The 16,536-nt window shown below is 35.5% G+C and overlaps 1 protein-coding gene across 4 annotated transcripts in view; it reads right to left on the bottom strand.

The window, feature by feature from the left end:
- The window catches only part of KIAA0825 (KIAA0825 ortholog), a 243,686-nt gene that overhangs the window by 134,697 nt on the left and 92,453 nt on the right, over window positions 1-16,536 (bottom strand). For all 4 annotated transcript variants that reach the window (XM_075079976.1, XM_075079979.1, XM_075079977.1 and 1 more), the window contains 4 exons: window positions 15,178-15,368; window positions 12,857-13,039; window positions 6,002-6,112; window positions 711-850 (listed from right to left, as the gene is read on the bottom strand). In XM_075079976.1, the coding sequence (XP_074936077.1) occupies window positions 711-850; window positions 6,002-6,112; window positions 12,857-13,039; window positions 15,178-15,368 (625 nt within the window). The remainder of the gene's footprint in view (window positions 1-710; window positions 851-6,001; window positions 6,113-12,856; window positions 13,040-15,177; window positions 15,369-16,536) is intronic.

Below are 16,536 nucleotides of genomic sequence, written 5' to 3'. Positions count from 1 at the left end.
GTGAGAATTCTTTTGCTAAAGAAAGATGGAAACTGAGACCCTCATTCACTATTACTGCAAAATTACTTCAAACAGGTGATTATACCATTAGCTTTTCAACAGTCCAATCATTTGATCCGAAAGCTATTAAAAGGAAAGACGTGATAAAGTTTGTTGCTTCAAACACAGTATTAGCAGAATGAAAAGAAAACCTTGTAAAACCATTCTTTTATTTGTTCTACTTTCATAATGGCATTAATGAGAGTATGAATGTGAGGAAGCCTACAAATGTACTTCTAGAATGCCTACAGTGACAAACATATACAAAAACCTCTAAGAAGCTTTTCACTGCTGAAAGATAATTTTGAAAATGATCTTTCAGACTACTAAATCCACACTTTCAAAAGTCTGTGTAAAGCAGTTGTGATATCAAAGCTCTGTTAAGTTTGAATTCATTTTGACTCCTTTGCGTTTACAATAGCAGCCTATTTTATCAAATTGCAGTCTGCTTTGAAACTATGAATAGTCAGGTTGACTGCAGAACAGTCTCATTAAAAAACCAGTGATTTTTTCTTTCTTTTTACCCATTCAAGAAGTGTCCTACTGATAACAGAATGGCTACTGATACCCCCAAAAATGGCTGACAGCCTTCCTTCCGTACTAAAGTAGATAAAAACGCATTTGTATTTCTCACTTATCTTCTTGTAAGGATTGGCAGTATAAATACTTACTTGAACTCCGCAGTAAAATTTTCACTAAGAGGCAATCATGATGTAGCAATGTTTCCAAAAGCAAGTTCATATTACAGTATGGCTGGGATAAGAGCAGTTTCAGCTGACCCTGGGCTGCCATTTCTCTGGCTGATGGAGTCCTTTCAAAATATAAGATAAAGACAGAATAATGTAGTTAATTTATCTATGAAATTAATATCCTTAAAGTGCAGATGTAATGCTAACTCCCTTAAATGTCAATTCCTCCCAGATTACTCTGGAAACGCTTTCATGCTTGCTTACTTTAAGGCAGCTCGGGGAAGGAATTACATTTAATCTCAACTAGCTAAAAGCAAATTAACATTTGGTAGTGTGCCAAAGTTATAACTGATACAAAGCAACCTCACTTATCTCTTTCATGGAACCATGTCTGCCTTGTTCTACAAGGCAAAAAGGATTTTTTTTGGTGCTTGAATAAATTTAGGACTATTATTCTTTAGTTCACTATTACATTAATTGTTTAGTAAGAGCTCTGAAGTGTCCTTGATGAAGTATATGAAGCTTTTAATTAAAAAACGGAGAGAATGCTCAGAGGGGCTGCAAGATTCCACATTAGGCTGACCAATTCTTACACGTCCTGAAAAATTCACGTGAAATGTTAGACTGGTTGGATAACTGCTTTGCCAGCAGAGAGATGTGAGAAAGCGTAGTACAAATTCATTAGCTTTTAAGGACACTGCAGTTTGTTTTCTGTTTGCAGATTCCACATTCTGTAAAAATTTAGGTTTCCAAACAAAAATATTCCAGGGCTTCTTCTGAACTCAGCCAATGACCCAACACCAGCCACTGAACTAAGAATGGAGCAATTAAGTTAAAAAAAATATAAAAATCTTGTCCTGCAAGATATTTATCACCCATTTTATTTACTCTTTTCTAATTCTTGAACATTTTTACAAAGTTTTCAAAACTGGGTTGTGGGCAATTTTTTCCTTGAAAGCTTAATTTTTCATTATTTTGAAGGTTTAGAATTAAATTTCAACAGATGTTTAGCCATTGTAATTATTCATTTTGTCTACAAGTTTACACAACAATAGTTGCTAACATTGAAAGTATATGCACCGCGTATGTAAGCTTTTATGCACATAGATTTTACATGGGTCAGTGTGAAAACTACATGTGCACTGATGCGTTAATTGTGCAGGCATAAACGTTGCCTGCCAGTACACACGCAACGCCTGCAGCATCAGCTAAAGCCGCCTTCATCAGGAGCTACACGTTCTTGTCAGACTACAGAAGGATTTATATACCTCTGCACATATACCTTATGTGCCATTTCCACACAACGGTTGGGACAGAACTAAAATGGGTTCATTCGGCTGTTGTAGCTTCTCTGTAGGTTGCACACTTCTGCCGCTGCCTGGCTCAGCTGAGGGTGCCACCACCCAACTCTGCCTGTGTGCACGCGGGAAGAAACACCAGAGACGACCGCACAAGAACTTTGCTGTTCGGTCACGGCTGCTGTACAGGCAATATACCCATACAGCAAATAACACAAACCTACAGCGCCTGGAAATGAAAACGCCAGCCGAAATCCTCTAGTTTAGTCCCTCACATATATGTATGTCTGCAATACCAGAGAAGCAGTACGCCATGGATCTTGCAGGGCAACCCTAAAGCAACCTAAGGAAAGCAAGCTTCCACAGCCCCGCCTCCCAGCAGGACTTTACATCACACTGTTCCGTCAAAACTTCACTGTTAATACTGTAATAATATTACAGGATTTTATACACCTCAGCCTTTGGGATTTTAACAGTAAAGCAAATACCTGTGAGTTGATAAGCAAGGTACGTGACATGAAAACTTATGTACGTCTTTTGTGATTTTCATCTGGTACATTTTATACAATCCTTGATTATGTAGCACTGGCTCGACAATTATATTTTTGCGTATTAAGCACATACAGGATTCTAATAATATTTATAAAAAATACATATACATATACGTTTAAATCTTGATAGAACTTGCAGCCAAAATACCTTTTCCATATTTAAAACACATATTGCAGTCAAACTTTCAACATTAGGGCTTCGTATTCTTAATACTGTTATCTTAATTTCTGTATGTTCAAAATTAGGTTTTTTTATATATAAACTCTAACACATGTTAAGAACTAATTAGTAGTTAGTAATTAAAGTTTGAATTAAAACAATTATTATATTCACACCAGGATTAGCGCTGTGGCTGAGAGCAAACTCATCACTTTGCTAATTCAATTAAAATATATGAGCCAGGTTCATTTTGTTTCTCCCGTGAATGCCACGTTATTGTATCTAATAAGGTCACTCATTGCCTTCAAACTATAAGAACAGGGGCAAGTTTGGTCAATTAGATTTATGAAGGATAATATTTTAAATTACTTTAGAAATAAATGCCAATTTTTAGAATATCTGAGTTGAAATAAAACTTGTCTGTCATTGACCAGATGGGAAGTTATCATGTTGTAATATACACCAGTTCTTGGCTCTTTAAGCTTCTTGCAAATTGAAATGTACAATGGTGTGACTCACTTGGAGGAAAAATAAAATATAGCAGACATTCCCTACAGCCATGAAGCTAGCACCAATAAATGCACTGAGAAGTTTTGTAACGTGCATATGGAGAGGCATATGTTCTCCCATCCTCGTAGCTCAGTACTAGTGAAAATAAGACTAGCCTCATAAAAAGTGACAAAAGGTGAAGTACATATAAATATCACACATATAAATGTTCAGTTTTGTACAGCAGAAGAAAAAAAACGGTACTCTGATTTGCAAATGGTATGATTATAAACCCCAAATGAAGCAAAGAATGAATCACAATTACCACTAAAGGAACTCTAATATAAATTATCAGTAATTATTTAGTTTGATAACCAGCTATGTTATTTTGGTTAGTATCCAACACTGAAAAAAAGAAAACCTCATATGAAAAAAAGGTCAAGATTTTATAAGGCAAATAAACATTAACACTAATTCATCTTGTCACCATTGACAAAGATTTTGAAGTCAAACAGATAAAAGAAAATGAACGGAGGCCATTTTTAGGCGTGAAAAATAATGTAGTAAATCTGGTTAAATAGTGAAATTGTAAGCAAAATCATTTCAGGAAATAGGAAAAATTTCTCTTGAAGTATCAAGATTAGGAAGAGCAAATACTTAGTCAGTACATTTATGCCAGGTTAGGGTCTCCAGTTAAAAAGTAGGAGGCCACAGTTGTGAGGTGTACAATGGCCAGTGAATACATATTTTTCTTAGATGTAAGAAGTAAAAATGTAAAACAATCCAGGAAGAATTAGGATGCTCTAAAAAATAGTTTTCTGCAGTACTTAAACAGAATGTGTCTGGTTAAAACTCTAAACGAAATATTTCAAGAAACAAAACTTCTATGACATAAATATACAGTGTAAAACTGTTAAGAAAATTCGAACGCCTCAGAATATGTCCCTCAAATTACTTCATTATACACAGGATCTTCCACTGGTTCTTCTGGGCAGCTGAAAGGCGTTTTGTTAAAAGAAAACATTAAATATTTTACCAACATAGTTCACCCATTATCACCAGCACAGTACACATGGCTTTATACATATGGACTGTCCTCACAGAAGTACTCTAATGATATCTTCTGAGAGATGTGCCTTCTTTTGGACTCCTTATTTTCCCATTGGGTGGCCAAGAAGATGTGTATTTTCTCCCCTTTCTTGCAGGGAAAATATGTAAATGCTGGATAGCTCTGGAAGAGTTTTCTGCTATTTATTCACAAAAAATCTGTCCTAAAAGGCATCTGTAAAAACCTAATTCCACCCCAGAAAAGAGAATTACGTTAGACTGAAACGGCACCAGCATTTCCTTTAGGTTCTTCTACGCAGCAGAGGGTACTCACTTGTGAAGTCATCTTCCAAAACTCGTAATTCAAAGTATAATTTGAGTACTGGCCTTGGATTAGGGCATCAAAAAGCTTATTGCCTGTTCTACAATGAGTCCTTAATGAAGCATAAATTTTCCCAGAGTAGATCCCTTTTTAAGTTATCATACAGTTGTTCCCTCTCCTCTCTCCCCCCTTCTCCTCTCCTTTCTCTCCACCCATGCATAACTTATTAAGCCACTGACAAACTTCCTTGAAGCTCGACTGACAGGTAAAACCACATTATCTTCCACGCTTTAGAAAATCTTGAAGTACTTTTTCAAGCAGGGAAAAGGACGCATTCTGAATTGAGCAGTTATTCCCCGTTTGGCATCTTGGTTAGCCAACCACGCAACTTTGAACACGTCAGAGCGTCTATTGCCTCTGGTTCAGCTGGTACCAGAGGCACCAGGGAAGGAGAAAACTGCTGACATGTCCTTAGGAGCGAAGGCTGTGGTGGAAAACCAGCATGTTTTGTGTAGTATTAGACAAAATCATAGGGAAGATACTGTGATGTACAAGGTACAAGATACCGTGTGTACAAGGTAAGAGGTAATAAACCCACAGCACACTGGTCTTCAGTAGGTCACCATAGGTCACTACTTATGTGATAACATATTCCTCTGAAATATAAAAATAGTTTCTCAGAAATCACAATAGCAACTCACAAAAGCAGCTTTGCATGAAAATGGAGAGTGAAAATCTCTCAGGAAATAACTTTTGAAGAGGAGGAGGAGGTGAAGGGGTTAGGAGAGGATCGACACTGGTGTGGGAGTGCTTCAGGTTCAAAATTAGAAAGGGAATGACAGCACAGCTGGTAGCATATATCTCATACGTAACTTGTCATTATATGCAGTGACACAGAAAAAGAAATTAAGCTTTTGCCTCTAATCATGCAGTAATCTCCCAAAAAATCAACTACGATTAAGCAGCATATTTTTCAATGAGTTATTTATATATCAAACCTTTTTTTTAACCAGCAATCATAAACACAGAGGCATAAATTCTTTGTCTCCCCTTTAATTATAAGTCCTTCAAAACAGCAACTGTGCTGAACTACATTATTGTCAAGAGCTATATACTCTTTAATTAAAGCAAGAAAACCTTACAGATAATTCAAATATCAAACATAATTAATATACTTGCAGAAAGCTATACAGTGCACTGCTTTCAGTGTGACCTTCCTTACAGACTCTTAAAGTCAGTGAAATCTTCAACTAATTTTAAAAAAAGGTTTCTATGTTTTTTAAAATCAGAATATTAATCAGACATTTATTCAGACATATTTTTTTCAATTGATAAGAAAATCAGTTATTTGATTAATATTGACTATCTGGTGATTCTTTATACAACAATCAACTTCTGATACTCACTTCAGTAAGGAAGAACAGGATGATGGTATGTAAAATAACCAGTGTAATGGATGATAACAGACTTCTGAAAAATCTTGAGGAAGGCGTTCTTCGGAATTGTTCAGAAAAGTCCTGGAAAAAAACAAATACTTCTGAATTGCATGGAAGACTGAAAATCCCTTTGGATCACTAGTAATAAATATATATAAATAGAAGACAGAAAAGCCCTTAAGAAAAATAGCACTAATATATGTATGCATTCACATAATTGCAAATTTATTTCTTATGTACTGTTAAAAATATCATTCTATATCTTATTTACTTTCAATCTTTGAAACTTGATATCTAGCATTGTTAGTTCTGTTAAAGCAGTTTTCTTTATATTTTTACTCCTATATAGCACATTTTCAAACTGTTTTCAAGCTATGTTTGAAAATGCATTGAATAAGCAAATTGCTCTTCAGTCACTCATTTCTATAGCTCTTTTCTTTCTGCATAATGCATGCACCATATTAGCAATACTTTTATTGTAATCATAAGTAAAATATCTTTTGAAATGATAATGGTTCTCTTTTTAATAGCATGCAAGTACATATAGACTTTGGATTAAACTGGAGAAACATTTAAACAAGAAGCTTTGGACCTTCACTGGATTGTGAGAAACGGAATACTGGTTGGAAAAAATGCTGTTTGCAAATACAAGGACCGGTGAAGAATTAGCTAAGCTAGTTTTATGTCACTTCTGCATTACTTCTTATATCAAATGATGTGAGAGGCAAAAATCAGATGTGTCCAATCCACCGACACTAAAAATTAACTATTTTAATAATTATCAACATTATATGATTATAAAGATACAATTCTAAGAACAGGATTAAATAATTTAATATTTGCTTTTAATTACTATTTCATAATAAATAATAATAAATGGATTCGTATTTGTACAATTCTGTAGCAACCACTAGGATGCAATACGGTGAGATGGGAATGGATGCCCCTTGGCCTCTTCCCTTTTTACTCTCATTTACACTGAACACAATGCCAGGAAAGAAGACATAGTCTGTTGCATCCATCCTCCATTAACCATAATCAATTATCACTTCTTTTGCACCTTACTTTTCAATTTACTTGGCTGTGAATTTTTCATCTTAATAACTTTCCTTCTCTGAAGCTTGTTTCTCTGTGTATCATGGCTGGGATCTTCTAAGTTGTATAAAGAAGGTAATCACCTCTAAAAGTGCCACTTCTAGAGAACTCATTTATGGTATATTTTCTTTACTTTCTGGAGTGATTCAATGTCATTCCCACTTTTGAGTCAGTACTCTTTCTATTGCAGTAAGCATAAAGGACATTTAAAAATACCTCAGGAAAAGACAGGAGGACTTTCTCAGGACAAGAGTATCTTTTTACAAGACATAAAAAAAGCTGCTGCCATGACATGGAAACAGCAAGGGTGGGTCTAAACACTAAAACTGGAGACAGAACGGAAACCCATTGGAATACAGGAAGCCCTAACCTGAAAATTTAATCTCCTCTTGCTTATAGGGTGCTTTGTCTCCACGGCATTAATTGTATTTGTGTTTTGTGATTTAATTTTTTAAAATTACTTTTAAACATTTCAACAGCTGCATATAAGTAGTTTGGAAGTGTAGCTGCAAGTCACTGTCTGCCTGTAAGACCCCGGATGAAAGAAGAGAGAGAATTACACTGTTCAGTAAGACAGGTGTATAGCTTCTGAACTCCTCCAAAAGATAGGGTGATTTATTTGGAAATTAAATTTACTCATCAAATAAAATTTGTAGGAAGAATTTACTACAGACTTCAAAATGATCTTAAGTAAGCAGTATCTGAGCAGAAGGGTTATCACGTAGTGAATTTGCGCTCTTTGTGAATTCATGAAAACCTGAAAATTAAAAATAAAGCTGAGACTGTAACATAAAGGGAGAACTTAAACTAGAAAATAATTATTCTAAAGACAGTAATTTCAACATTGTGAGAAAACTAAAGAAAAAAACCTTATTGTCATACTCATCCTCTGTAATATTTTTCTTATTATAGCAAAGCACAGAGGCAACTTCCTACAAGAAAGCATGATAGACAGAGTTTGGATAGTAATCTAACAAAAAAAGACCACATCTTGTCTACTGATAACGTCTGAACTGTTTGAGATACTTCAGGGCTAAAGCAGCTTGTTAAGTATGGTTTCTTAGCTGCCTCCTATGGACAAGCACAGGGTAGACTTTGGGACTCTGAGGCTTATAACAAAACCTCTACACAATTTTTTAAACTGAGATGGAGATAATATGGGCTTTAGATTGTTTAAATATTACAATAACTTCTAATACTATAAAAAAATTGAGTGTCTAATAATAATACAATAATTCTGGTGCCACCATTTCTCAATGTCCACTGCTGGCTATGTAATTCTTGCCAGGAAAACCCAACTCTGTGCCAGACAGTTTAATTCAACTACTCCTCTGACAGAAATATAATAATAGCTAGTAGGAAATTTGTTTTGACTACAAGTTATGTTAAAGCAGCTGCCTATAGTCTCAGAGCAGTGGATAGCATCTGTGAAAGTATTTAATACCACAGCAAGATTCTAAGTTACAGCAGTTTTATTCTTCAGTGGAGTATGACAAGGTGAGAATTGATCTTGTAAGCCTCAGTGCAGGTGTGAAAAAAATTAGATGCCAACAAGATGCATCCTAATGGTATTTCCTTGTAGACTTTGAAGGATTTAGCTCTGAATAAGGAATAAACATGACTAAAAAGCAACTTCATAAATGATAACTCTTATATATTAAAATTGAGAGAATTTTTTAAAACTGAATGACAGATATTTTTACCCAATAGACAGCAATTTTACCAATATAATCTCTAAATCCTTCTCTCAGCATTCAAGTCATTCACCTGATTTCTTGCTGAGAAAGTAAGGCATAACAATTCATAGCATGAAATCATAAAAAGGTGCATCCACCTTACTCTGTATGGTCTTCCCTAACAGAAAGACTGTCATTACCTACTCAGTACAAAAAACTAAAGAATATAGAAAAAAGCACAGGAATAGATCTGCTCCAACTTGAGCAATCCTCAGCCTGGTGCAGAAGACAGTCTCTACTCTGAAGTCATAAATGGGTCTGTTGTACAAGCCTGCTTCTCCTCGATAATTTCACCCTGTAAAAGATAGTGAATGAAGAACAGCATTGGATTCTCCCATGAGCTCCACAAGCAAACTGAAACTGTTAGATCCACTGCACCAAACCCAGCTACTTGAACAAGTAACCAACAACCTTGTCAGTGAATAAGACTAATACGACTGGAAATTCTGAGGGATGAAAATCCTCTTATGTCAGATGTTTTGGTCAGCAGCGAGAAAATAGCAACACCTGATCGTTTTGGTGAGCACATGCTGGAGACTGCTGTTGTTCAACAGCTTCCTCAACAACCTGGACAAAGGAGGACGGACAGAACACACATTCAGGACATTTGCAGGTCACACTAAACTGGGGGTAGCAGGCACCATAGTAAACACAACACACAGTAGCATGCCAAGTTGTGGATGACTGGGCCAACAGAAACTCACAAGTACAATAAGCTGGGCTGGGAACTGACTGAGTACCAACCCTACCCAACCCCAAGCCTGGGGTTTATGGCCAGTGCGGTGCTGAATACGAGGCAACAGTGTAATTTAACTAGAAACAATGCAAAGCGCATACTGGGCTGCACTGGGGGGGTATGGCAAGCAAACTAAAGATAGCGGTTCACTTCATCTACTTGGCAACAGTTAAGCCTTACCTAGAATATTTTGTCCAGGTGTTGGGCTTACAACTCAAGGAGGATGTGAGGAAACTGGAAAGGACTAGACTGCATCATCTATGACAAGAGGTCAAGGGATCTAGGCTCCTTTACTTTGGTGAAGATGTGACTAAAGAAAGGGTTGAGTCATCTCATGGCAGCCTACAACTACCCAGAGAGTAATTACAAAGACAACATTGACAAACTTTCCTTAGTGGGGACTGGTGTGACGCAGCAAGTTGTAGCCAGCAGCATTAAGGTATTAGGCAATACTTCACACTAAGGCAGTGCAGCCGTGGAACAGGTTTCCAGGAGAGGTTGTAAAATTTGGGTCAGCTAACACAGTCATGTCTGACCGCTCTTGGTGATTGTCCTGCTTTGAGCAGGAGGTTGGACTAGATATCTCCAGCAATCCTCTCCAACCAAGATTTTTATTATGCTACAGTTACTTCAGGAAGGCCAGAGAAGGGTGGAGGAAAATGAAGCACAGAAAAAATGAGTGAGTATTAAAAACTGATGACCCAAGATTCATAGGTGAATTTAGGATCAGGTCTGAGTAGACTTATCATACAAAAAAGAAACTCTGATATCAGAATGAACAACGTTTGATCACAAAATTAGAAGGAGAAAGCATGTGCCAGAATCACTTTATTTGAAGTTAGGGATATTATTAATTTTTCAGCACCCCTACTATGTTGTTGCATTTCAACAACATAATAAAGAATCTTGAATAATTTTAATTCCCTGGAAGCAATAGTTAATACAACATCTCTAGTAAGTTGGAAATGAGCCAGTCCTATTATTAGACAACTCCTGGAAAACAATATTCTGTCATCACTGCTTTTATGATTACACAAAACTTTCCTGAGCAGTCTAAAGATTAATTTAAAACTAGCCCCTGCAGGGAAATCTTCTAGTACCAAAAGACAGCATGATAGATTTAAAAGAAAAATCTTTATTTCACTTCCAGTTAATTTTACCAAAGTTCTGAAAGATATAGAGCCAAGCTAACAGATGGAAATTTTGATGATACAGCTGCAGTTGTAAAAAGAACTGATGAAGGATTAGTGCCCCTTTAAAATTATGCATAACTTCTAGATTCGTTATTGATAGATTCTTAACATGATGAACTATGCATAACTCAGTAAATAACAGACCTAGAAATTCAACATAAAATTCAGTATGAGAAAGTGTTTCCAACTACATATAGTAATTAAAGAAGCTAATTTGGTAAATCTGATTTTTCTTTGTATTCTGGACACTGGGTTAGGTGACCTGTTACAAATACTGGCTGTAATGAAACACACAATATAAAAGAACTGTTTTGATAATGGAATCTCCCAGGTTTTGAAAATAAAAGTTCTGAATACACAGTTAATAAAAAATATTCCTTTTTACTTACACAAAAACATGCATCATCTTTCTAAAAATGTGTTTTACTGTTAATATTATTTTTGTAACTATGTAACTATATATGACAGTTTTTGTATCCTTCTTAAACAAAGCTGCCAGATTTTGGTTATGATTTTCAGACTATTTTGTAGTAAATTAAACGAGTTGCTACATCCTGCGCATGTCAAGTTTTTGACCTCTAGAAAAGCAAATTAGGATACTGGAATTTATATGCCTAAATATGAAACTTATATGACCAAGTTTTTATTCTGTAGCATTTTACATAAAATACAAAATATTCTGTCTCACTCTTCCCATTGGCACTTTGTTCCGAAACTCAGTGAATTCTGAAGTTAGCGCACATTTTTTATCATTCCAGGTACAGACAAATCTGTAAACAACACGGATTTGGGGAGGAGACTAAAACAGCTAAAAGGAACAGAATATACTACATATTTATTTCAGTCCACCATTCTAAGGGCTTTCATAAAGGAAAGTGAAATGTCAAAACTGACAGTAGAAGCAGTTACACCTACCACAACGTCCGTTCCTGCCTCCATTACTATTGCCGCAGCAAGAGTACCTAATCTGCTCATGAGCCACCTTCTCAATTGCTATTTTTTCATGAGCCTGCATTGTATAAGATTGAATATCCAGTTACAATCCACTTTTGCATGTTCCTCAGAGCCCACAAAAACTAAAATGAGCCCAGGCATGACAGAAAATATTTAAAGACGCTTAAATGCAGGAGGTCTCTACCCTCCTTTTTGTACCGCTAGTATTACCGGGAGTACTTATTAAGAATAATAATATACAAGCCAGTTGAATAGGATTTGGATTTCTTAGTTTTGGGGTTTGTTGTTGTTTTAATTTGTGACTTTATTCTGTATCGTCTCTTACACCGAATTTACAGCAGAATTTTTAGCATGAAAAAGCAATGAAAGACTTGGACCCCATTTCAGTGCAAGTGACATCTCATTTTGTTTACAGCTGTGACTTGTGAAGGCATAATTTTATAAAGATGGGCATTCTGTACTCTTTCTCTTTTAAACTATATTTAATATTTGTAGAAGCATACTGATCACGTAACCAGACAACCATTTCAGTAAATTATCTTTAAATTCCAGTACTTACAGAATTATTAAGGGCTGATAGCGGAACATTCTAATTTGCCTGGAAGTTGAAGGCAGATAAACCTGAAGTACTAAGAAAATGAACTTTTTTCAATTGTATGAGTGACTAACTCCTTGCAAAACTTAACAAGGGCTTTGGTACCATAGAGGCAAATGTTTTTAGACTGATAAGAATGTGTTTCTAATGAAATGTGTCCTAACTGAACAGTAAATTGCAAATTTGGGAGAGCAGTTATTAATGAAATTCTGCTGTTTGTGTTACAGAGAAAATCAAACCAACCATTCACTATGGTTTATGTTATCACCAGACAAAAAAACATGCAGTATAGGAGTTTGATCCAAAGTGAATAAAATTCCAGCAGATATAATTGGGCTTTAGGAAAGATTGTATAGATAAGGTCAAGAACAAATCAAGAAATAGTCAAAGGCTATCAAAATATGTCAACACTATGCCTTGCATTTGTATTTCAACACAATTATTCACCTTGCAGATCTATCCATGTAAGCTCAAGAATGAATTTTATGTCAAACTGAATATTTCTTTCATACTCACTCATACAAGTTCTTCAGTGGTGAAGTTAAAATAGCCAAGACGGAGAGCAGACTATTGCAGTGGCTATGTATTTTATAGATCTTCAGATCTCTGTCTTCACGTGGATTCAGAAACTGCTGTACAGAGCTGCAAACTGACCAAAGCATTTCTTCAGTGGACATCAAAATTGCTGCAATGTCAATTCTGTAGGGAAAAAAGGTGAAAACATTACTTAGACATCAGGATAGTGGTAAATTTCAGTTAAATAGAGCTTTCCTCTGACAACAGAAAATAGCTAAATCATAGCATGGTCTTCATATTTCACCTTCCATCAGTGGTGTAGGAATTCTGAATCTGCCACCCTGCAAAGATTTCTGCAAAGTGCTTCCATAGAAAAGTTGTGACTGAAACTAGTCAAAAGACGACTTAAAAAATACAGAAATTTCCTCTTCCAAAGGACAATGCCACTAGATAGGAACAACTCATCTTCTAAAATACAACTAAATAAAATTAAACTTAGTTTTCTTTACGATAAAGTATAATTAGAATGTACATACTATTTTCAAATCTTGCTGGAGCAAAAAAGTAATGACAAGTGACCTAAATCTTCAATTTACGAAACTCTAACTGCCAGGCAACATATTATGATGTGGAACTTTTCTGAGTCAGTAATCTGTTGCCTGTTGATATTGGCTGGCAGAGCATCATGGGTCATTGGCTTAAACAATAGCAAGAACCCAAACCACAACAACATAATCTCACAAGACTATTTTCACATACAACAGATAGGAAACAGATGGATAACACAAAATATATGGCAGACATGAAATTGGGCTGAGAAAAGCACCTAAGTACCTAAAAGCCAATGGATGCGCATGTGACCATCTGCATTTTTAAGGATCATCTTATTTTTGGAAAATCTAGGCATACATTAACAAACATTTGTCTATATTACAGATCAGATTTCTAATATTTCAAGAACCATTGGGAGAATCCCCACTCAGTCTCCCAAAGTACAATATTGTAAAAAAAGTATGTAAAACTCTGTGATAAAAATGTGTTGACTGATACTGATTTTTTTTTCACTTGTGCAAGACTGGATAATTCAATCCATTTAATAACAAATTCAAGAATCACCTTATTAAATAAAACAGCTTCTCTACAAAACTACAATGTAAAGTTCTTGTTCAGTATTGTGGAGCAAATTAATACAGAATTGACTAATACTATGTTTAAGAAATACTGTATCAATAAATCAAAACATATAAAATTTTTTTCCCAGGAAACCTCTCTGTACCTAAAGACGTTGAAGGGCTTAATCACGGTGAATTAGTGCAGGAATAGAGCATACAAACAGGTGTTTTTTTATGTAGATTGAAGCTTTGGGATTTTCCCTCACCTGTTCCAAGCATGTGAACTTGTACAAGTTACTTAAGCTTCCCTTACAGTCCCCCTTTTCATAATAAAACTTAAGATGACAGCACATAATGCTCAGCTCACACAGAACATATCTCTGCTGAGTGTCTCTCATCTCCTAAAAATTACAGGCTCTTAAGTTTGTAACTCACGTGGCCACCATGGACCATCTCATTTTCAAAATCTAAACAGAGGAAGATATTCATTTAGGAAAGATACTAGGCAAAGGGGCAGGATGAGAAATACACCAGGTTTTTTTCACTCAAACAAGACATTGCATAAAAAGAGAAAGGAGAGTGATAGGGTAAGCTTCCATCTGGAGACACCTGCTTTAGTATTTCTTAAAGAGACTCTCCTCTCTGGCAAAACATAAGAATACCAACAAGAACTTTCAGCTTCATATTTCCTAAAATGACAGGAGGAGAAACAGCCTCTTCCTCCTCTCTCCTCCTGCACCACTGGCTTCATTTTGGCAAACCTTTTTATGTGACCTCATAGCTCTTGCACTTGAAAAGCCCTATGAAAACACAAATCCTGTTGGAACACATGGAGTTTTTTTTCATGAATCAATGTCTTGATTTCTAAGGCTAATGCTGCCAATTCTGCCCGCATTCCTGGTTGTGCCACCAGTCCTCAAGGCACTGTTCATCATGAGGCTTTCAAACCAATCAAGTAGTTTATGGAACAATTTCACCAAGAGTTCAAAAGAGGTCTTTGATTCTGCCCTGTTTAGTATATGACTACCAACTATACTTAAAATATACAAAATATATTGAATTAAAATGAACATCAAAATACATAAATTGTGTCCATCCCCTCTGCTGTGTTCAGTAACATTTAAATTTGAATCAAAGCAGTGCGTAACAGAAAACTAAGATTTACTTATTTTATCCATTAAAAGTGTGCACTAAATATACGATCATTACCTGATTTGTGGTGTTCTTTTATAACTGGGACAGGCCTGACAATATCTGGAGGAGAGCATAGACAAAGATTCCTCTAGTACATCTGTAAGAATCTCCTGGGCTGTCTTGGGAGGTAGAATAGTCCGCAGGTCATGATGAAGAGCACAGCAGAAGTAATGCCACATCTGGACAGAGAATGAGCATCTTTCCCCCTAGCAAAACCATCACACATTAAACAGTAAAAACACATCTTCCAAAATGTCAGTTTAGTTCCTGTAAGTCTAATTATTTCAACCTGAAAGGAAATAGCTGAAGAGTTTCAGGCACACGATGACCAAAAAATGTTCCTTGACAAGACGTGAAACATCTTTATTAGCAAGGAAACACATGTTCCATTTCAGTAACAAAACTAGAGTTCTGCCACAAAACCAAACCGCAGCATTTGACCTCTTATAACCTTAATTAACCTATTCTCAAAACCCATGGTGTTATGTCTAGTTTAAAAACATACACAGTATTCTGTACTCGCTAGAATAGTCAGATGAATTGCATACAACAGTTTCTTTGTCCTCAAAAGAAAGTAAATATTTACTTCAACGTTAAGTATCTCCCCAGATTCGTAACTGCCACACATAACTGTAATGATGAAACTTTGGTTATATATAATGGACATGCAATAAGAGCAGAAAAAAATAACAACAGCTAAAATGATAGTAAGAGATGACCAAATTTTTTAGTAATATTTTTTCTTTTTCATCTTATAATGGTAACTCATTGAAACTAAACATCTTCCGGGAAGGAATCAGCATTGGTATTAATATTTCATTGTCTATCAGAACCACCCCAGTGATAAATACAGAGGAGTCAAAATCACTGTGGTTGATCCATAATGCCTCTAAGAAGTAGAGTTCAACTTACATTTAAATATTTCAAATAATATCTATTAAGAAAATAGCATTATGATTAAGCTGTATCAGAACAAAGACTTGAATCTTCACCTCCCACATTCCAACTGAGTTGAGAAGTACTTTAAGAATTTGTTGATATTTTAGCATTATCAGAAATATACGACCCCATGATTTTTAAAACACTGTAAGTTTGATATGCGTTCTTGAATAATAATAAACCAAAATAATATGGCTTCTTTTTAAACAGATCACATTAGCAGATTATTAGAAGTTGTTATTTTTCAGTATTTCTCTGCTGTAATATTTGAAGAGTATTTTATATTAAAAAGTGGTGAATTATGACAAAGAACAAAAGCACCAAACTTGTGACCACTGCTTCGGTCATTAAATTTATGATTGGCATAGGCACCTCTAAAATCTCATTTAGAAAAAAACAAATCATTAAGATGTCCAATTTTCCAGGTTTCACTAA

This window comes from Phalacrocorax aristotelis, chromosome Z, assembly GCF_949628215.1.
Source record: "Phalacrocorax aristotelis chromosome Z, bGulAri2.1, whole genome shotgun sequence".
NCBI classification, from domain to species: Eukaryota; Metazoa; Chordata; class Aves; order Suliformes; family Phalacrocoracidae; genus Phalacrocorax; species Phalacrocorax aristotelis.
Note: the sequence above shows the minus strand (reverse complement) of the source record. Positions and strands in the feature narration are given on the sequence as shown.